This window comes from Triplophysa dalaica, chromosome 24, assembly GCF_015846415.1.
Source record: "Triplophysa dalaica isolate WHDGS20190420 chromosome 24, ASM1584641v1, whole genome shotgun sequence".
Classification (NCBI taxonomy): domain Eukaryota; kingdom Metazoa; phylum Chordata; class Actinopteri; order Cypriniformes; family Nemacheilidae; genus Triplophysa; species Triplophysa dalaica.
The window spans coordinates 9,253,005-9,267,456 of record NC_079565.1 but is presented as its reverse complement, the minus strand read 5'-3'; the positions used below and the strand labels follow the sequence as shown (position 1 = coordinate 9,267,456).

The 14,452-nt window shown below is 37.6% G+C and overlaps 1 protein-coding gene across 3 annotated transcripts in view; it reads left to right on the top strand.

Annotated features, from left to right (window-relative positions):
- grm8b (glutamate receptor, metabotropic 8b) overlaps nt 1-14,452 on the top strand; it is a 127,478-nt gene that overhangs the window by 104,093 nt on the left and 8,933 nt on the right. For all 3 annotated transcript variants that reach the window (XM_056739852.1, XM_056739850.1, XM_056739851.1), the window contains exons 8-9: nt 6,774-6,910; nt 8,019-8,954. In XM_056739852.1, coding sequence (XP_056595830.1) covers nt 6,774-6,910; nt 8,019-8,954 — 1,073 coding nt within the window. The remainder of the gene's footprint in view (nt 1-6,773; nt 6,911-8,018; nt 8,955-14,452) is intronic.

Sequence of the window (14,452 nt, the reverse complement as noted above, 5' to 3'; positions counted from 1 at the left end):
CAGATGGCAAGTTGACAAGCCTGTGCCACAGTGATACTAAGTGTCTCATGTTGGTTGCTAAGTTGAAATAGTGTTTTGCCCTCCAGGTCTCGGCACCACGGAAATCTTGCAATAGAGTTTGTCAATCAAGTTCGAAGCTGACAGGAGACGGTCACAAAAAAAGTGATGCAGTCCCATCTGTGCTGTTCTTTAATAACATATATGGTCATATTTGGCGATTATGTTGCATCTCAATGTTTTGTCAGCACGTCAAGTTTAAGTAGGATTCACTTTTAAAGATTCTCAAGACCTCCGCTACTTTACATTCATATAGTCTAGCTTGTTTTTGAAGACAAAGTTGTCAGACTGTGCTGCTAGTTTTGGGGATGTGCAGTGTGGCAGGCAAACATTTGAGGCAAGATCTTTTTAAGGAAAAAAACCCAAACTAATGAATGTAAAAACGTGGCTTGAAGGGTTTACGCTTTTGCACAAACAACTTCATTACTGATGGACCCTGTGCACATGAAGTTCTTCTGTGATGTGATGTGACAGTAAACTCTTGATCTTGTTTGTGTTCAGCTGGATTTGTGTTACAACATCATGTCATTTGTAGCATTTAATCAGATTTGCAAATTGCATTTCAAATGCTATTTTTATCTTTTGCGCTCATTATGATTGTTTGTACGATATGCGCGTTTGTGTATTTGTGCATATATGTTGTCATGCATGAAACGGATGATTGTGGAATTTATATGTGTGCCAGACGTGCAAAACAAGTTCAAGATCCTTATCAAGGCAATAACAAAAGCAGCAGATCTGGAGTGTTGAGAATCATATCCAAGACCTTCATGTTAGAGCCATGCGAGCTACTGTTGCCAGCGGGCAATTGCCAAGTCGATCAGATGCACTTGAGTGACTTCAGACATATGCTTATTTTTAGATTTGTGTTAGGACACTGAAAGCATAGCATAGCTGCGAAATAGACATTTCGGACATGACCACATTAAATGTTCAGTAGTCATTACTGCTTTACATGAGGAACATGTCTATGTGTCATAGTGACCCCTTGTGACGTAGTTGTCTATATTTAGAGTCGCTTAATTAAATATGTAGATCACTAAAAACTCAACATCGTTTTTCCAAACTCATATATGTTTTTTCCTTATACACATCATCCCAGCAAACAGGGAACGTTCGCTAGCGTTCTCTTAACGTGCTCTTAAAGTAAAAAAAAATGTTATTTCTTTGTCTGTTAGTGGAACGCTTAAAACATTCAAAAATAACATTTACATACAAAACGATCTTAAGCTGTGAAAGAAACTCAATATATATATATTTCTTAGGTATAACAACCCAGCTAACAATGAACATTATTTATACTTCGGCAAGCGTTCTCTTAACGTTTTCTTAAAGTTCAAAGAATGTTCTTGGAGTAACATTAAAAGAGCATTTTGTCACATAATGTTTCCTAGCTTAACGTTCTAAATACGTTGACGGAACGTTATCCCTTTGTATGTTAGTGGAACGTTTAAAACATTCTAAAATTACGTTTTCATATTGAAACGGGAATACAATCTTAGAATGTGTTTTTGTTAGCTGTACCGGAAGACAATGAAAGTAGCAAACCAGGGGCTGGTAAGCTTCAAAAATTCAATGTGGAATAGAATTCCACATATCCAGTAAGATCACTTTGCATTAATAGCAAGATTACATTGCCGACCTGGAAAGATTTCATCGTGTGAATCTTTATTATCGATTCTGCATTAGATTCTCAGCATCTGTGAGAACGAAATAAATAGCTGGTTAACGGTTGAATAAATAGACGACAGGAACAGGAACATTGTACACTTGAGCATGTTGGCAGCTAATTGTCTTTATAAAGAGCAAAAAAATCAATGATGGCAGATGAGTTCAATAAGCGGGGGATTTCGGGGGCGTCTGGGTCTTCTTTGCAATACGTGAAGCCTTTTCTTTTTCTTGGAGAAGGGCATCACCGTCACTGGATGGCAATCACTATTAAATGGAGAATTAACCTCTTGACAGGGCATATGCTCCGTTCATTTGTTCCTGACACAAACGTGCTTTGCCGTCAGGCTCTCTGACAACCTATCATGAATATAATCTGTGCTGAGGACAAAACCAGTGCAGACGGTATTCATGCTGTGTTGAATGGTTAACATGTAACTTCACGCATGTTAAGAATTCCGTTGCATGTCTTTAATCTCATTTAAGGCTTTGTCTGTTTCCTCCCAATATGGACTGTATCAAACTAGATCAGACGTCAAGATATTGAGTTAGGAGAACATAGAGAATGGTATCGCACGGTATAAAGTTACTATGGAGTCTGAAGGTCTTGGTGCAGACTCAAGTCATTTGAAAGAGTTGTATAAGTTGTACATACCACAGTACTGCTTGAATGAATTGGCTTCCCAAAATTTCATTGAAACCAACCTTACGGCGATTTTATGAGACCACATTTCATATGGGAACAAACAGCTCAGAAGATGAAACATTTTTTAATCCAATTGAAACGAAATGGCTTAACTCAGTTTTTTACTTTTGGCAGAAACCACAGCGCCGGTGGCAACAGGTTTCTTGTGATGTTGTTACACATCACTCTTGGCAGCAGTCCATGTCCGCTTGATAGTATTGTAGAGATTTACCCTACAGAAATGACCCTTCATGGCTTCTACATGACTGAAAGCCCTTCTCAGAGCAAAAACCATCTTGTTTACCGTTCACTCGGGCCTTATTTCAAATGGAGAGAGTGTCTTGAGCATTCGACTTGTGTTGATGAGGTTAGCTTTTACCATAAGAGAGCTGCCGAACACACCACTTGAACATGATCTCCATCAAATAGCTATTAGTATGAATCTACCTCGTGTCCACAGAGATGTTGAAGGTGTTTCCCTCGCAGGAAATTAACTAAGAGCTAGCAGTTCAAAAGAAGTCTGCTTCGAATTGTCTATCTGGTTGTATTAAAAAAGACTGAGACTTCTGCATGCATCCATTCTTTGAGTCCTCAGTGTATCAACCGCCAATCCAAGTTGGGTTAACACACAACAGGGTTACTTAGTTGATGGTCTTGTTTGAAAGTGGTTCATACGATTCTGTTCACACTCAAATAAATGGACTGTGGTGGACTGACCTAACTTCGGGTACACATTTACAAACAATACAGTGCCTGTAGATTATCTCTTATAACAAGCAAAAAAAGACGAGAACAACTGTAACTTGGCTTAACTTGTCTCGCCAATATTTTTAATTTAGACTGCGATACCAAACTCAACTGATTGATGGCAGTGTACCATACGGTTTCTTTAAATGCGACGTAACTACAGGACCCATTCAACATTTTTTTATTTAACAAAATCAACATACAACATATTTCAACAAGTCTTTATTTAAAACAATCATCATACGAAAAAATAATAATATAAATTTATATAAATATAAATTAAATTAAATATAAATAGTTATATATTTATAGTTATATATATAGTTATAAATATATTATTAGACACTAGCCAAACATGACCGGAAGTTACATGGAGTCCCACCAATCGCGTCCGATGAAACGCTTTATTTTTTAAGCTGAACACAAACAAATAATTTTATATTAAAATGTTTTCATATTATCTCTATATGGTATTCAAAATTGTAAAGCTTGAAAAAGTAGCACGCAAATGTAGAAAAATTGGAAATGCAAAATTGCTGACTTCCAAAAGGTCAAGTTTGATGAACTCTGACCTGCAAATTTGTATCAAATGACAGTATTTGACCAATAGAAGATCGCAACAACGTTACCTTTTCAGCTGGAGACAATGCTAATAAAAATCAAATTTTGTACAATGAATTCAAAATGACAAAAACTACTTTAGCAGTGCAAATACGTTGGAATCCATGATGTGTACAAAAAAAGAATGTTTTCTAGGTGACTTCTTTATAAGCATGGTTCGGTACGTCTGTGACCGTGGCATATATTCAATTATGGCGGCATATTAATAACTTGGAAATCTCATTAGTTCTTGCTCGTCTCTCGAACACCAAATAATCAATGACATTTAAAGTTAGTTAACATTATTTATCTAACTTTTTTAATAAACGTGCTGTGTGATAAGACAATTACTTGATAGTTAGTAGTTTTAGTCAATCTCACTATGACTACAGTTGTTATCTCAACTATTTTAAGGATTATTATAAACAAAGTGTCTAGATTTCATTTACACAGACAGTTTTCAATCAGGCCTGTTACTTCTTGTATGAACAGGTGATTGTGAGTCACATCTGTTTGTAGATACGGTTGATAATCACAAACACAGCTTGTGTGAACATAGCGTATTAAACAACACAAACGAAGATGCCAGGCAATGACCTCACAGGTGTGATGCACAAAAAGTCAACACATGGCATATGCCGCCATGATTCACGTGTTTGATCTTCAATCCCAGACGAACTGGTTTGGTTTGCCTTTGTTCTCTTTAAATACAGCACGCTCGAGCCGATTCATTGTCTATGGCGAATATTAGCCATGGTGTGTTATAATGACAAACATCTTCAGGCTGTGCACAAAAATGATTCACTCCACCGCAGATGAGATTTGCAATGCATGTTCTGTGGAAAGTAATGCAGGGATCAAGTCGAAACTTGTGCCTACACGCTGCGCATAAATTACAGTCGAGCGAATCATTACCGAAACGTCGCCTCTCCGCGTTCTGTTTTTCCACAGACCACTTTATATTACGACCGTCTAATTGCAAGTGTTGGCGATGGGATCTAACCTGTGATTAAACCAAAAGTTGGCTTAATCAAAGCATCTTCTCCACCCTCTAATCATTCTGTAGAACTGTCTCCGTCTTCTCATGAGGCTTTTTGGATTGGGTCGACGAGAGGCGGCAATCATGTAGTTGATTGGAGAATGACCGTTGGTCAGTGTCCTGCATTAAGATGTAGAGGCTTGACACCTGGTGACACCTCTTTTGTCGTTCAGAGGCGCTGCCGCTTCTCGATTGAAGTTATTTTAACAGAGGCATTTCACAGATATGTAAATTGAGTGATTGATTCTCAGTGCTTGTTTCTCCGCTTCTCTATAAGTGCTTTATTAATTTTAAAATGACATTTTTGTCATTTTACCTTTCAAAGGACAGTAGACAGAAACAGGGAGTAAAAGAATCATGAAAAATCTTGAGCTGAACAAAGCGACTTGCACTGGATTATACTGTACATTTGTGTGCATAGAACTACGTGTTGAAGTATTTTTTATTTTATTTTATTTTTAGTTTGTTTTGTTTTGTTTTATATTCCTCTTTTGTAAGTTCTTTTTTTATTGTGTTTTATTTAATAGTTGTTTTTATTGTTTATTTTATATTATATTATTTAATTTTGTTTATTTAATTTAATTAAAAAAAAAAATTATTATGGATTATATTATATTATATTATTATTATTATATTATTATAGGAAACACTATAGGAAGTAAAGGAAAAATTAAACTAGTCAATAATAGCCCTTGATAGCTTTCACTGTAATTTTACAGAATTTTCCTGTTACCTTTTACAGGTTTTTCATGTATGATGTAAAAAACATAAATTTTACATGCAAATATTTGACTGATTTTCACATATTTTTTTACATAATTTTTTCTGTTAAATTAAAGAAAAAGTCAAAGAAAAACACAAAAAACTTTGTTTTACATGACAAACTGTTATTTTACTGTAATAACTGGCTCCCTAGCTGCCGGAAAATTACAGAATACAAAATTTCAGGTGCTAAAACTTTTAGCCCCTTATTTAGGAATTATGTAAATCAGGTGGCAATCTGTGCATATAACACAATTTGAATATATCTTCAACGTGATGTAGATGTATGTGCAAAAGACTGTTACGTTTATTTAGTGCAGCATCATTTGACCACTGAATCCAGGTTGCTAAACCGGCTCCTTATAATGCATAACATCCACGTGTGTCTTTGGGGCTGGCTCCATCATTTGATCATATGCCAATAAAGCATCAATTACAAAAAGTGCTTCATCACTGTCCCGCGGACTTTTGAAAAGTCAGCAGAACTGTTTAGGGTAAACTTCAATTGTCGATTTGTTTTATTAGTCATCTCACGTTGCCCACAAGCCCTAACCTTGTCAATTAATTGGCTCATTTGATGCGCTCTAAAACTCCACAGATAATACCGCATGCACGCAAAGCGCGAAACTCCAAATGAGTAATCTGATTATATTGTGGCTCGAGGTGCGTCGTAGAGGTAGGCTGCATTTCCCGTGGAGTCCTGCAGGCGAGTTCCATGTCTGACTCTATGCAGGTGTTTTAATAATGCATGACTCCCTATCTCGAGAGACGCTCATTTGATACAAACTCTCCCCCCTTCAGGGGCTGCTCTGTATGCCACTGAAATTGTTCATCTGAGACAACTCCTGCAGGCCCGAGAACGCTCGCCAAGGCTTCATAATGATGGAATGATTTTGTATAATAACAGATAACAAATGAAAGATCCTCACGCTTCGTTTTGGCGAATTGTTTTGTTTGGAATACGAAGCTGATTTCATTTTTAGCTTATCGTTGATTGTAATTTATTCACCTTGTTGGTTGAATGAATCGGGAACATTATTCATATTTTGTTTACGCGAAAGCCCTGACGCTTTCATGTCTCAAGCGGTGTCTGATGTGTTTACAGATTCCTCTCGGCCGCGGGAGATTACGTAGCCGTGGGCGTCTGATTCAGTGTGGCAAACAATAGAGAAATAATCACAGATAATCACAATTTTGCTGTATCTCTTTGGACAGGAAGCGCCAAGACCCCCGTTGTGTTTAATGAGAATGGAGACGCACCTGGACGCTATGACATCTATCAGTATCAGAACACTAACAGGTCAGCTGAGTACAGAATCATCGGCCACTGGACGGATCATCTGCATTTAAATGTAAGGAGTGACATTTCTACATATTACAAGCTAATAATGAAATGGTTGTTGATACTAGTGTTTGTTTTAGACGTTTGTCATGCTAATTATGGAGTTTAACTGTGAAAGAGCTGGTGTTGAATTAACACCCGTAGAGTTCATTTTAAAGTTATTTCTGCTCCTCAGAAATGATATGGTAATAATATCATAGACAGAATAATATGTCCACATTACGTTGTTTTGATATTTTACCTTTATGTTGCTTTTTTGCATTCTGTTGTGTTGTGAAATGCTTTTACTGCTGTGTTGTGCTATGTTGTTATTTTATGTTGCTATGTTGTGTTGCTATTTTATGATATTTTGTGTTGTGCTGTGCTGTGTTGTGTTGTGCTATGCTGTGTTATGTTGTTATGATGTAATTTTATGTTGCTATCTTACGATGTGTTTTGTGTTGCATTGTGTTGTGAATCGCTATGTTGCAATTATGTTGTGTTGTGCTGTAAATTGCTGTTACAGTTATGCTGTGTTTGTTGTGTTATGCCATATTATATTATTTTTGTTGCGCTATGAATTTATTTTATGTTGTGTGTTGTGTTGTAAACTGCTAAGTTACTGTTGTGTTTTGGATTGTGTTGTGTGGTGTTGGGTTATGCTATGTTTTACGTTGCTATCTTTTGTTGTCTAAAATTGTGTTGTATTGTGACTTGCTAAGTTACAGTTGTGTTGTGTTGTTACTTTATCTAATGCATTTTATTGTGTTGTGAATTTCTATGTTATTGTTGTATTGTTTTGTTTTGTGTTATGTTAAGTTATGGTGTGTGATCCTATATTATGTTCCTGTGTAATGAGACTTTGTGTTGTGTTCTGCATTGTGTGGTTGTTTTTAATCGCTACTGTATGTTATTTTGTGCTTCATGTCATGTCACTATATTAAAATATTTGATTGATTTGTGTCTTATTGTATTGTGTTGACAGAATGCTTTCTATGTTGTGTTGATATTTTACTGTATGCTGTTATGTTATGACACATTATGTTATTTGCTTTTCTTATTCATTTAATGCTCTTGTATTTGTGATATTTGAATATAGAAATAATGTAAATGCCTAAAATACTGATGTGTCTCTTCAGATTGATGCCATGAATTGGGCAAGCGAAGACCCTGCTGTGCCCATATCTGTATGCAGTCTGCCCTGTCAGATGGGCGAGCGGAAAAAGGTGGTGAAGGGCGTCCCCTGCTGCTGGCACTGCGAGCGCTGCGAGGGCTACCAGTACCAGGCCAGCGAGTTCACGTGCCAGCTGTGCCCGTACGAGCAGCGTCCCGACAGAAACCGCACCGGCTGCCAGCCCATCCCTATCATAAAGCTGGAGTGGCACTCGCCTTGGGCCGTGGTACCCATCTTCATCGCCATCCTGGGAATCCTCGCCACCACCTTCGTGGTGGTGACTTTCGTCCGCTTCAACGACACGCCCATCGTACGAGCCTCAGGCAGGGAAATGAGTTACGTTCTTCTAACCGGAATTTTCCTCTGCTACTTCATCACGTTCCCGATGATGGCGGCGCCCGGAGTGGCCGTGTGCTCCTTCCGGAGGATCTTCCTGGGCCTCGGCATGTGCTTCAGCTACGCTGCTCTGCTCACCAAAACCAATCGCATCCATCGGATCTTCGAGCAGGGAAAGTGCTCGGTGGCGGCCCCGCGTTTCATCAGTCCCGCTTCCCAGTTGGTCATCACTTTCAGCTTGATCTCAGTTCAGTTAATGGGCGTGTTCGTGTGGTTTGTGTCCGACCCGCCGCACACCATTGTGGATTACGGTGAGCAGCGCACACAGGACCCCAGAAACTCCCGCGGCGTGCTCAAGTGCGACATCTCGGACCTTTCGCTCATCTGCTCGTTGGGCTACAGCATCCTTTTGATGGTCACGTGCACTGTTTATGCAATCAAAACCAGGGGAGTGCCGGAGACCTTCAATGAGGCCAAGCCCATTGGATTTACCATGTACACAACGTGTATCATCTGGCTGGCCTTCATACCTATCTTCTTCGGAACGGCACAGTCTGCAGAGCGGGTGAGTTTATATCTTTAAAGTTCTTACTGAAAAACATACCTAAAACTATCAAAATCAGAAAAACGAGAAATAACTCAAAACTTGTATTAAAGTATTCAGTGCAGGATGTAACTATATATTACCCACTGTCCTTGGTGGTCTGAAGAAAATAAAACAAGCACTCTTCTTAAGAGATGCTCATTATAAGATACATAGAGCCGAATGATCACACATGACCCATAGGACTGCCACTGATAAAAGGCCATAAATAGATCTCACTTCTTCTCGGTTCGGGCCAGTATGGTGCCCATAATGCTGATGACCTCAGTGGTGGTCTACAAACTGTCGCTTCACTGTCTGTTCTTGCATACAAATGTGTCCACAGCTCATTAGCGCAACTGCCAAGAGAAGCCAGGATTACTAAAACAGCACACTGTTAGACACATTCTCAGCATGTCCGTGGCATATGTTGAGATTTGCTGCAAAGGTTTGCTGTCAGATTTTGATGTCAAGTGGTTGTGTTAAAAGGACACAGGAATCCGGCCCAAGTGAAAGAAATATCCGTTACGTTTTCCCAAAAAGCTACACGGTATGATATTTTGTTGAAATAGCTAATATCAACTTTGAAATATGAATATGTTGCCTTGCTTGGCATATATGAATGGGTTTTGTTTGTAATTATCTTTCGTTTCATGACTTTCTGAAATGCCTGATTGATCAATTACAGTGTTGGTTTTGGTTGCTTGTATATGCACACTGAGCAATGACGTACCTCCGCTAAAATCTCAGCCAGCTCGATTACATCCGGCATGTTTTTCCACTGGGTCGATTCAAGATGCACATAGGATAACAATGAAATTGTATTATTCAAATTATTCAGAAATTTGTCATACATCGACAACCAGAACGAATCGCTTTAGGCTATGAATGCACTTAGTCGTGGGATGATGACAAAGGCATATAACAATGTTCAGCCGTATTGCTGTCTGTTCACTAAAATGTGAACGTTTTCTTACTCAACGCATCATTATTACTTGGTGTAAAATTACCTCAATGCTATGAGAGCGTAATTGTATTAGCTGGCTGAGATTTTAGCCAAAGTCATCATCGCCTTGTGTGCATAGACCCCATTGTGTCCGTACAGTGCATAGACTTTAATAGTGCATAAGACTTAAATAATTGCTGAAAAATACTTTTATAATACACCATACGTGAATAAGAGTCAATAACATTTTCAGGTGAACTGTACCTTTAATTTTCTCCTCTTGCAAACACGTATGAAGGCAACACACCTGTGCGAAGCCCAACATGCGGTGGAATCCAGTTGTGCGTAATACAGATTTAGCTAGTGAAGTGGCTCAATGTAGTAATTATCCGTGCGGATTTGAAACGCGCTGACATTGATCGAGTTGCCATTTTCTCCTCTTGCGATATTCTCTGCATGTGACATTGCCTAAGGCTCGTTACAATAGATTATCCTTCAGATAGTTTTCCATGCGGACACAATAGCTGTCAATCAACGCAATGGCCTGTAATCCATTGTGCTAACCTATTGAAAAGGGTTTAGAGGTGCTATATTCACCTCAGCGTTCATGGTTTTGTGGGGTTTAGCAAATCAAAAGAACGGATACGTGTATTCTTAAGGCTAAAATACACTACAAGAGTTTCGCTCAGATTTTCATTCTGGACTTGTTTCAGACAGTCTGTGCCAGTCTTCAGATTTGATCAGTTAGTGTGTTTCTATATGAAACTTTCAAAAGTCTGCAAGTAATAATCTGTTCAGATTTTAAAAGTCTTGAAGTGTAGTCCAGCCATTACTAGAATGGAAGTTATTGTTGCATCTTTATTAGAGGAAGTCATGGTGGAGCTGAAGTCTATACGTCAAATATCATGAGTGCAAAGGCTACATTTATGTTGTTTCTTTGAGATCAGTTATGACTTTTATGAAAGTCACAAAAAATGATGAATTATTTTTGGTTTATAAATTTAACAGAATGTCCAGATTTCCCTCTCCTGACATTTAAAGTGACAGTTCGCCCAAAATAAAATGATTTCATTTTCTAATCTTCATCATGTCATTCAAACCTGTATGACTTTCATTCTTCTACAGAACACAAAAGAAGATATTTCGAAGAATGTTGGTAACATGTTGACCCCCATTGACTTCCATTGTATGGACACAAAACCACTGAGACATTTCTCAAAATATCTTCTTTTGTGTTCCACAAGCATCATATACAGGTTTTGAATGACACACGGATAAATAAATGATGACAACATTTTGATATTTGTGTGAACTATCCCTTTAATCTTATTCAGATCTTATTCAGATTATCATAACCAATGCTCATCGAGATGACTGCACATAAACACGAAGGATTCATTTGTGGAACCGCAGAATTGAACATAAAAACACTCCAGCAGTCATTTTGGGAAACCAACATCACAAAACAAACACCGTGGCACACAGCAGGCCCTCGGGGAGGTATTAAATTAAAAGTTGCGTAAAAAAGAGGATATTGTTTTCCTCAAATTTATGACTGTTTTTCGTTCCACTGAAATTACAATAGACTTATTTCAAATGGAAGGAAAATCCGCGGAGCGCATTTCCCGTTCTCTTATCTTTCCCCGGCTTATTTCTCGTGCCCTCGCTGATGTTAAAAAGATTACGCTTCGCAATGAGCCGCTGCTATTTGAGGACACCGTTATGAGTGTTTTATTGAGGCATGTCTCTTGGATTCGCATCTCCCATCTCACGCTCATTAAAACGTCGGGGCCTTTTCTTTAAGCTATGCATCGTGGGTAATTTGAACCTTGCGCGCACGTCCTCATTTTGCTGATTTTCCGCATTAATGCTCTGGGTTTGTCTGTATACTCCCTTCATTTAATGGGACGGAGTGCATCTATAGATTGCTTTTGTTTAACTGCAGGGAGGGAAATAACTTGTTTGTTTGAGAGTTTGTTTTATGTCCATTGTTTCCCTTCAATTGAGTGAAAGAGATGAAAAGATGCGGATGCCTGACGGGGTTTTTAAAGTTACATGAGTCATCCGCGTTCACGTACATTTTAAATGAGATCCAGTCTGTATATCGTAGTGTTTATTCATTCTCCCATCGCATGCTGTGCTATTGACTTTTACACGATTTAAGCTCCCCAAAAATCTTTAGTTAATCGCAGTTTACTTCTTCCTGCGGCTTTTGCTGAATGTTTTCTTTTTTTAGCCCTGAACTTGTGAAATGACTGATGCTGTGAATTAGAATAAGTTAATCACAACAGTGCATTTTAAAATACAATACATGACCAAGGTACTGTATGTGCCACACATATAGTTACATAAATTGTGGTTGACTTTAAGAGCAATTCTATGTTAAAGGGATAGTTCATCCAAAAATCATTCACTCACCCTCCTGTCATTTTCGAAGCTGTGTCATTTTTTGTTCTGCTGAACACAAAGGAAGATATTTGGAAGAATGTCGGTAACCAAACAGATCTCATCCCCTATTGACTCCCATAGTATTATGGGGTATGAGATCTGTTTGGTTTCTGACATTCTTCCAAATATCTTCCTTTGTTCTCAGGAGAACAAAGACATATGTACAGGTTTGGAACAACTCAATGGTTGAATAAATGATGACAGAATTTTCAACGTCTATGTCAACGTCAGCATGAAAAAAGAAAGCTTCTTCCAAAGCTTTCACTATATTAATAGGTCAGATGTCAATCTTTGGTGCTTTTAATACCCATGTGAGGTATTTAAACCATTTTTAAAACGTGATTATTCATAGTCAGGTATGTGTCGCTTTAAGAATTGTCACTTCCACAACTGTCCATATTCCTCTTAAATGAGCACATGAAAATGAATACTTACTATGTAATGTTTTTTAAAGAGCCTTCTCTATTGTTAAGTCATATTTCTGCACATTTTAATTCCCAGAAATCCTAGAAAGTATGCTTGGTAACACACAATAAGGTGATATTTGTTAACAATTAGTTAAAGCATTCGCTTACATGATCTAACAATGAACAATTCTTCTACAGCATTTATTAATCATAGTTATGTTAATTTCAATATTTACTCAAACATTTTTAAAATCAAACGTTTTGTCTGTTAACATTAGTTAATGCACCATGAATTAACATGAATGTATTGACAATAAACTAACATTAATGAGGATTTATAAATGCTGAAAAACTCAATTGTCAGCTAATATGTTTACTACTGTTAACACCTTATTGTAAAGTGTAACCTAGAAAGCTTGTGTATAGACTGATCTTATTTTATATCTGGACTCTATCATCAGGGATATTGGTACATAAATGTATTTTATAAATATATTGGTAATAAATGAATTTGTATTCAAGTTTTGACTGCATATTTCACATTCATAACATTGCTGCCTATAACAATCTTTTCCGACTTTCACTGTTGTGTTAGGGAAATTTTGTCATTTCCCTGACATCATATTGTGTTCGATTCAATCCTGTGTTTAAATGATATTCTTATTATGTTTGGATAATACAGCTTTTTGCATTAATTAATGTCTTTCTTTGGATAATTTGATACCTCATACATTATTGGAATCTGAATACACACAATTATCCGATATTTTCACACTTTATGTCTAATTAGACAAAATTGCATTGTGATTAGAAATGATGCACCATAAAAATACTGCCACAGTGGTCTGGTGATGGTGTCTGACCTACACACCACACACAGTGAACCTTTTCTGTATAGATCATGCTTTGTACAAACATTTGGTCCTTTGGTTATCAAAATAGCTGTGTGCATATGACTGTATGCTTGGTTTTATGTACCTGTCGGTTATGAAAGTAGCAACGGTAGCCAGGCCCATTAGTAAGAAATATTTATTTCTCAATATGTTTCCGTCACATCACATGAGTTATGATGTATGATATCATAAATACAGCTCCCGTCTACTTTAATGGAACATATCCAACTGTTTGTCAAGCTCACATCAACATCAACTCATGTCAAGGCAACACATTTCTGACCAAAGAACAGTATGATGAATATTGTTGCTTTATTTGAAATAAGGCTAAAAATAACTTGGCTTATACATGTACGCATACAGAATACTGTAAAAAAGCAGCATTCCTCCGTGTAGATTGTTGTGATTTCTTCTCATGCATGAAGATTTCCATACAGTAGAATCTAAAGGCTTAAATACACTACAAGACTTTTCAAAAAGTCTGCAAGTGTCTATTTAAAAAAAATCTGATTTTAAAGTCTTGTAGTGTACATGTGGTTAAACTTGAGTTGTATTGTGTGAGCTCAGATATACTTTCTAACCGCACGACAGTACAAGCGATCATCGGCTCATTTGTTCAGATGTATTGCTTGGTTCCAATGTGAGCAAAGGTAATTTCATTTGAGGTTGCATAACCTCTGTTGTGGTATGAAATAACACCTTGCTGTGCTCTAGATTCTCCACACATGACCTGAAAGCCCTGGCTCATTCTTTAGATGAAACTGATACCTTATTCCTCTTTATGTA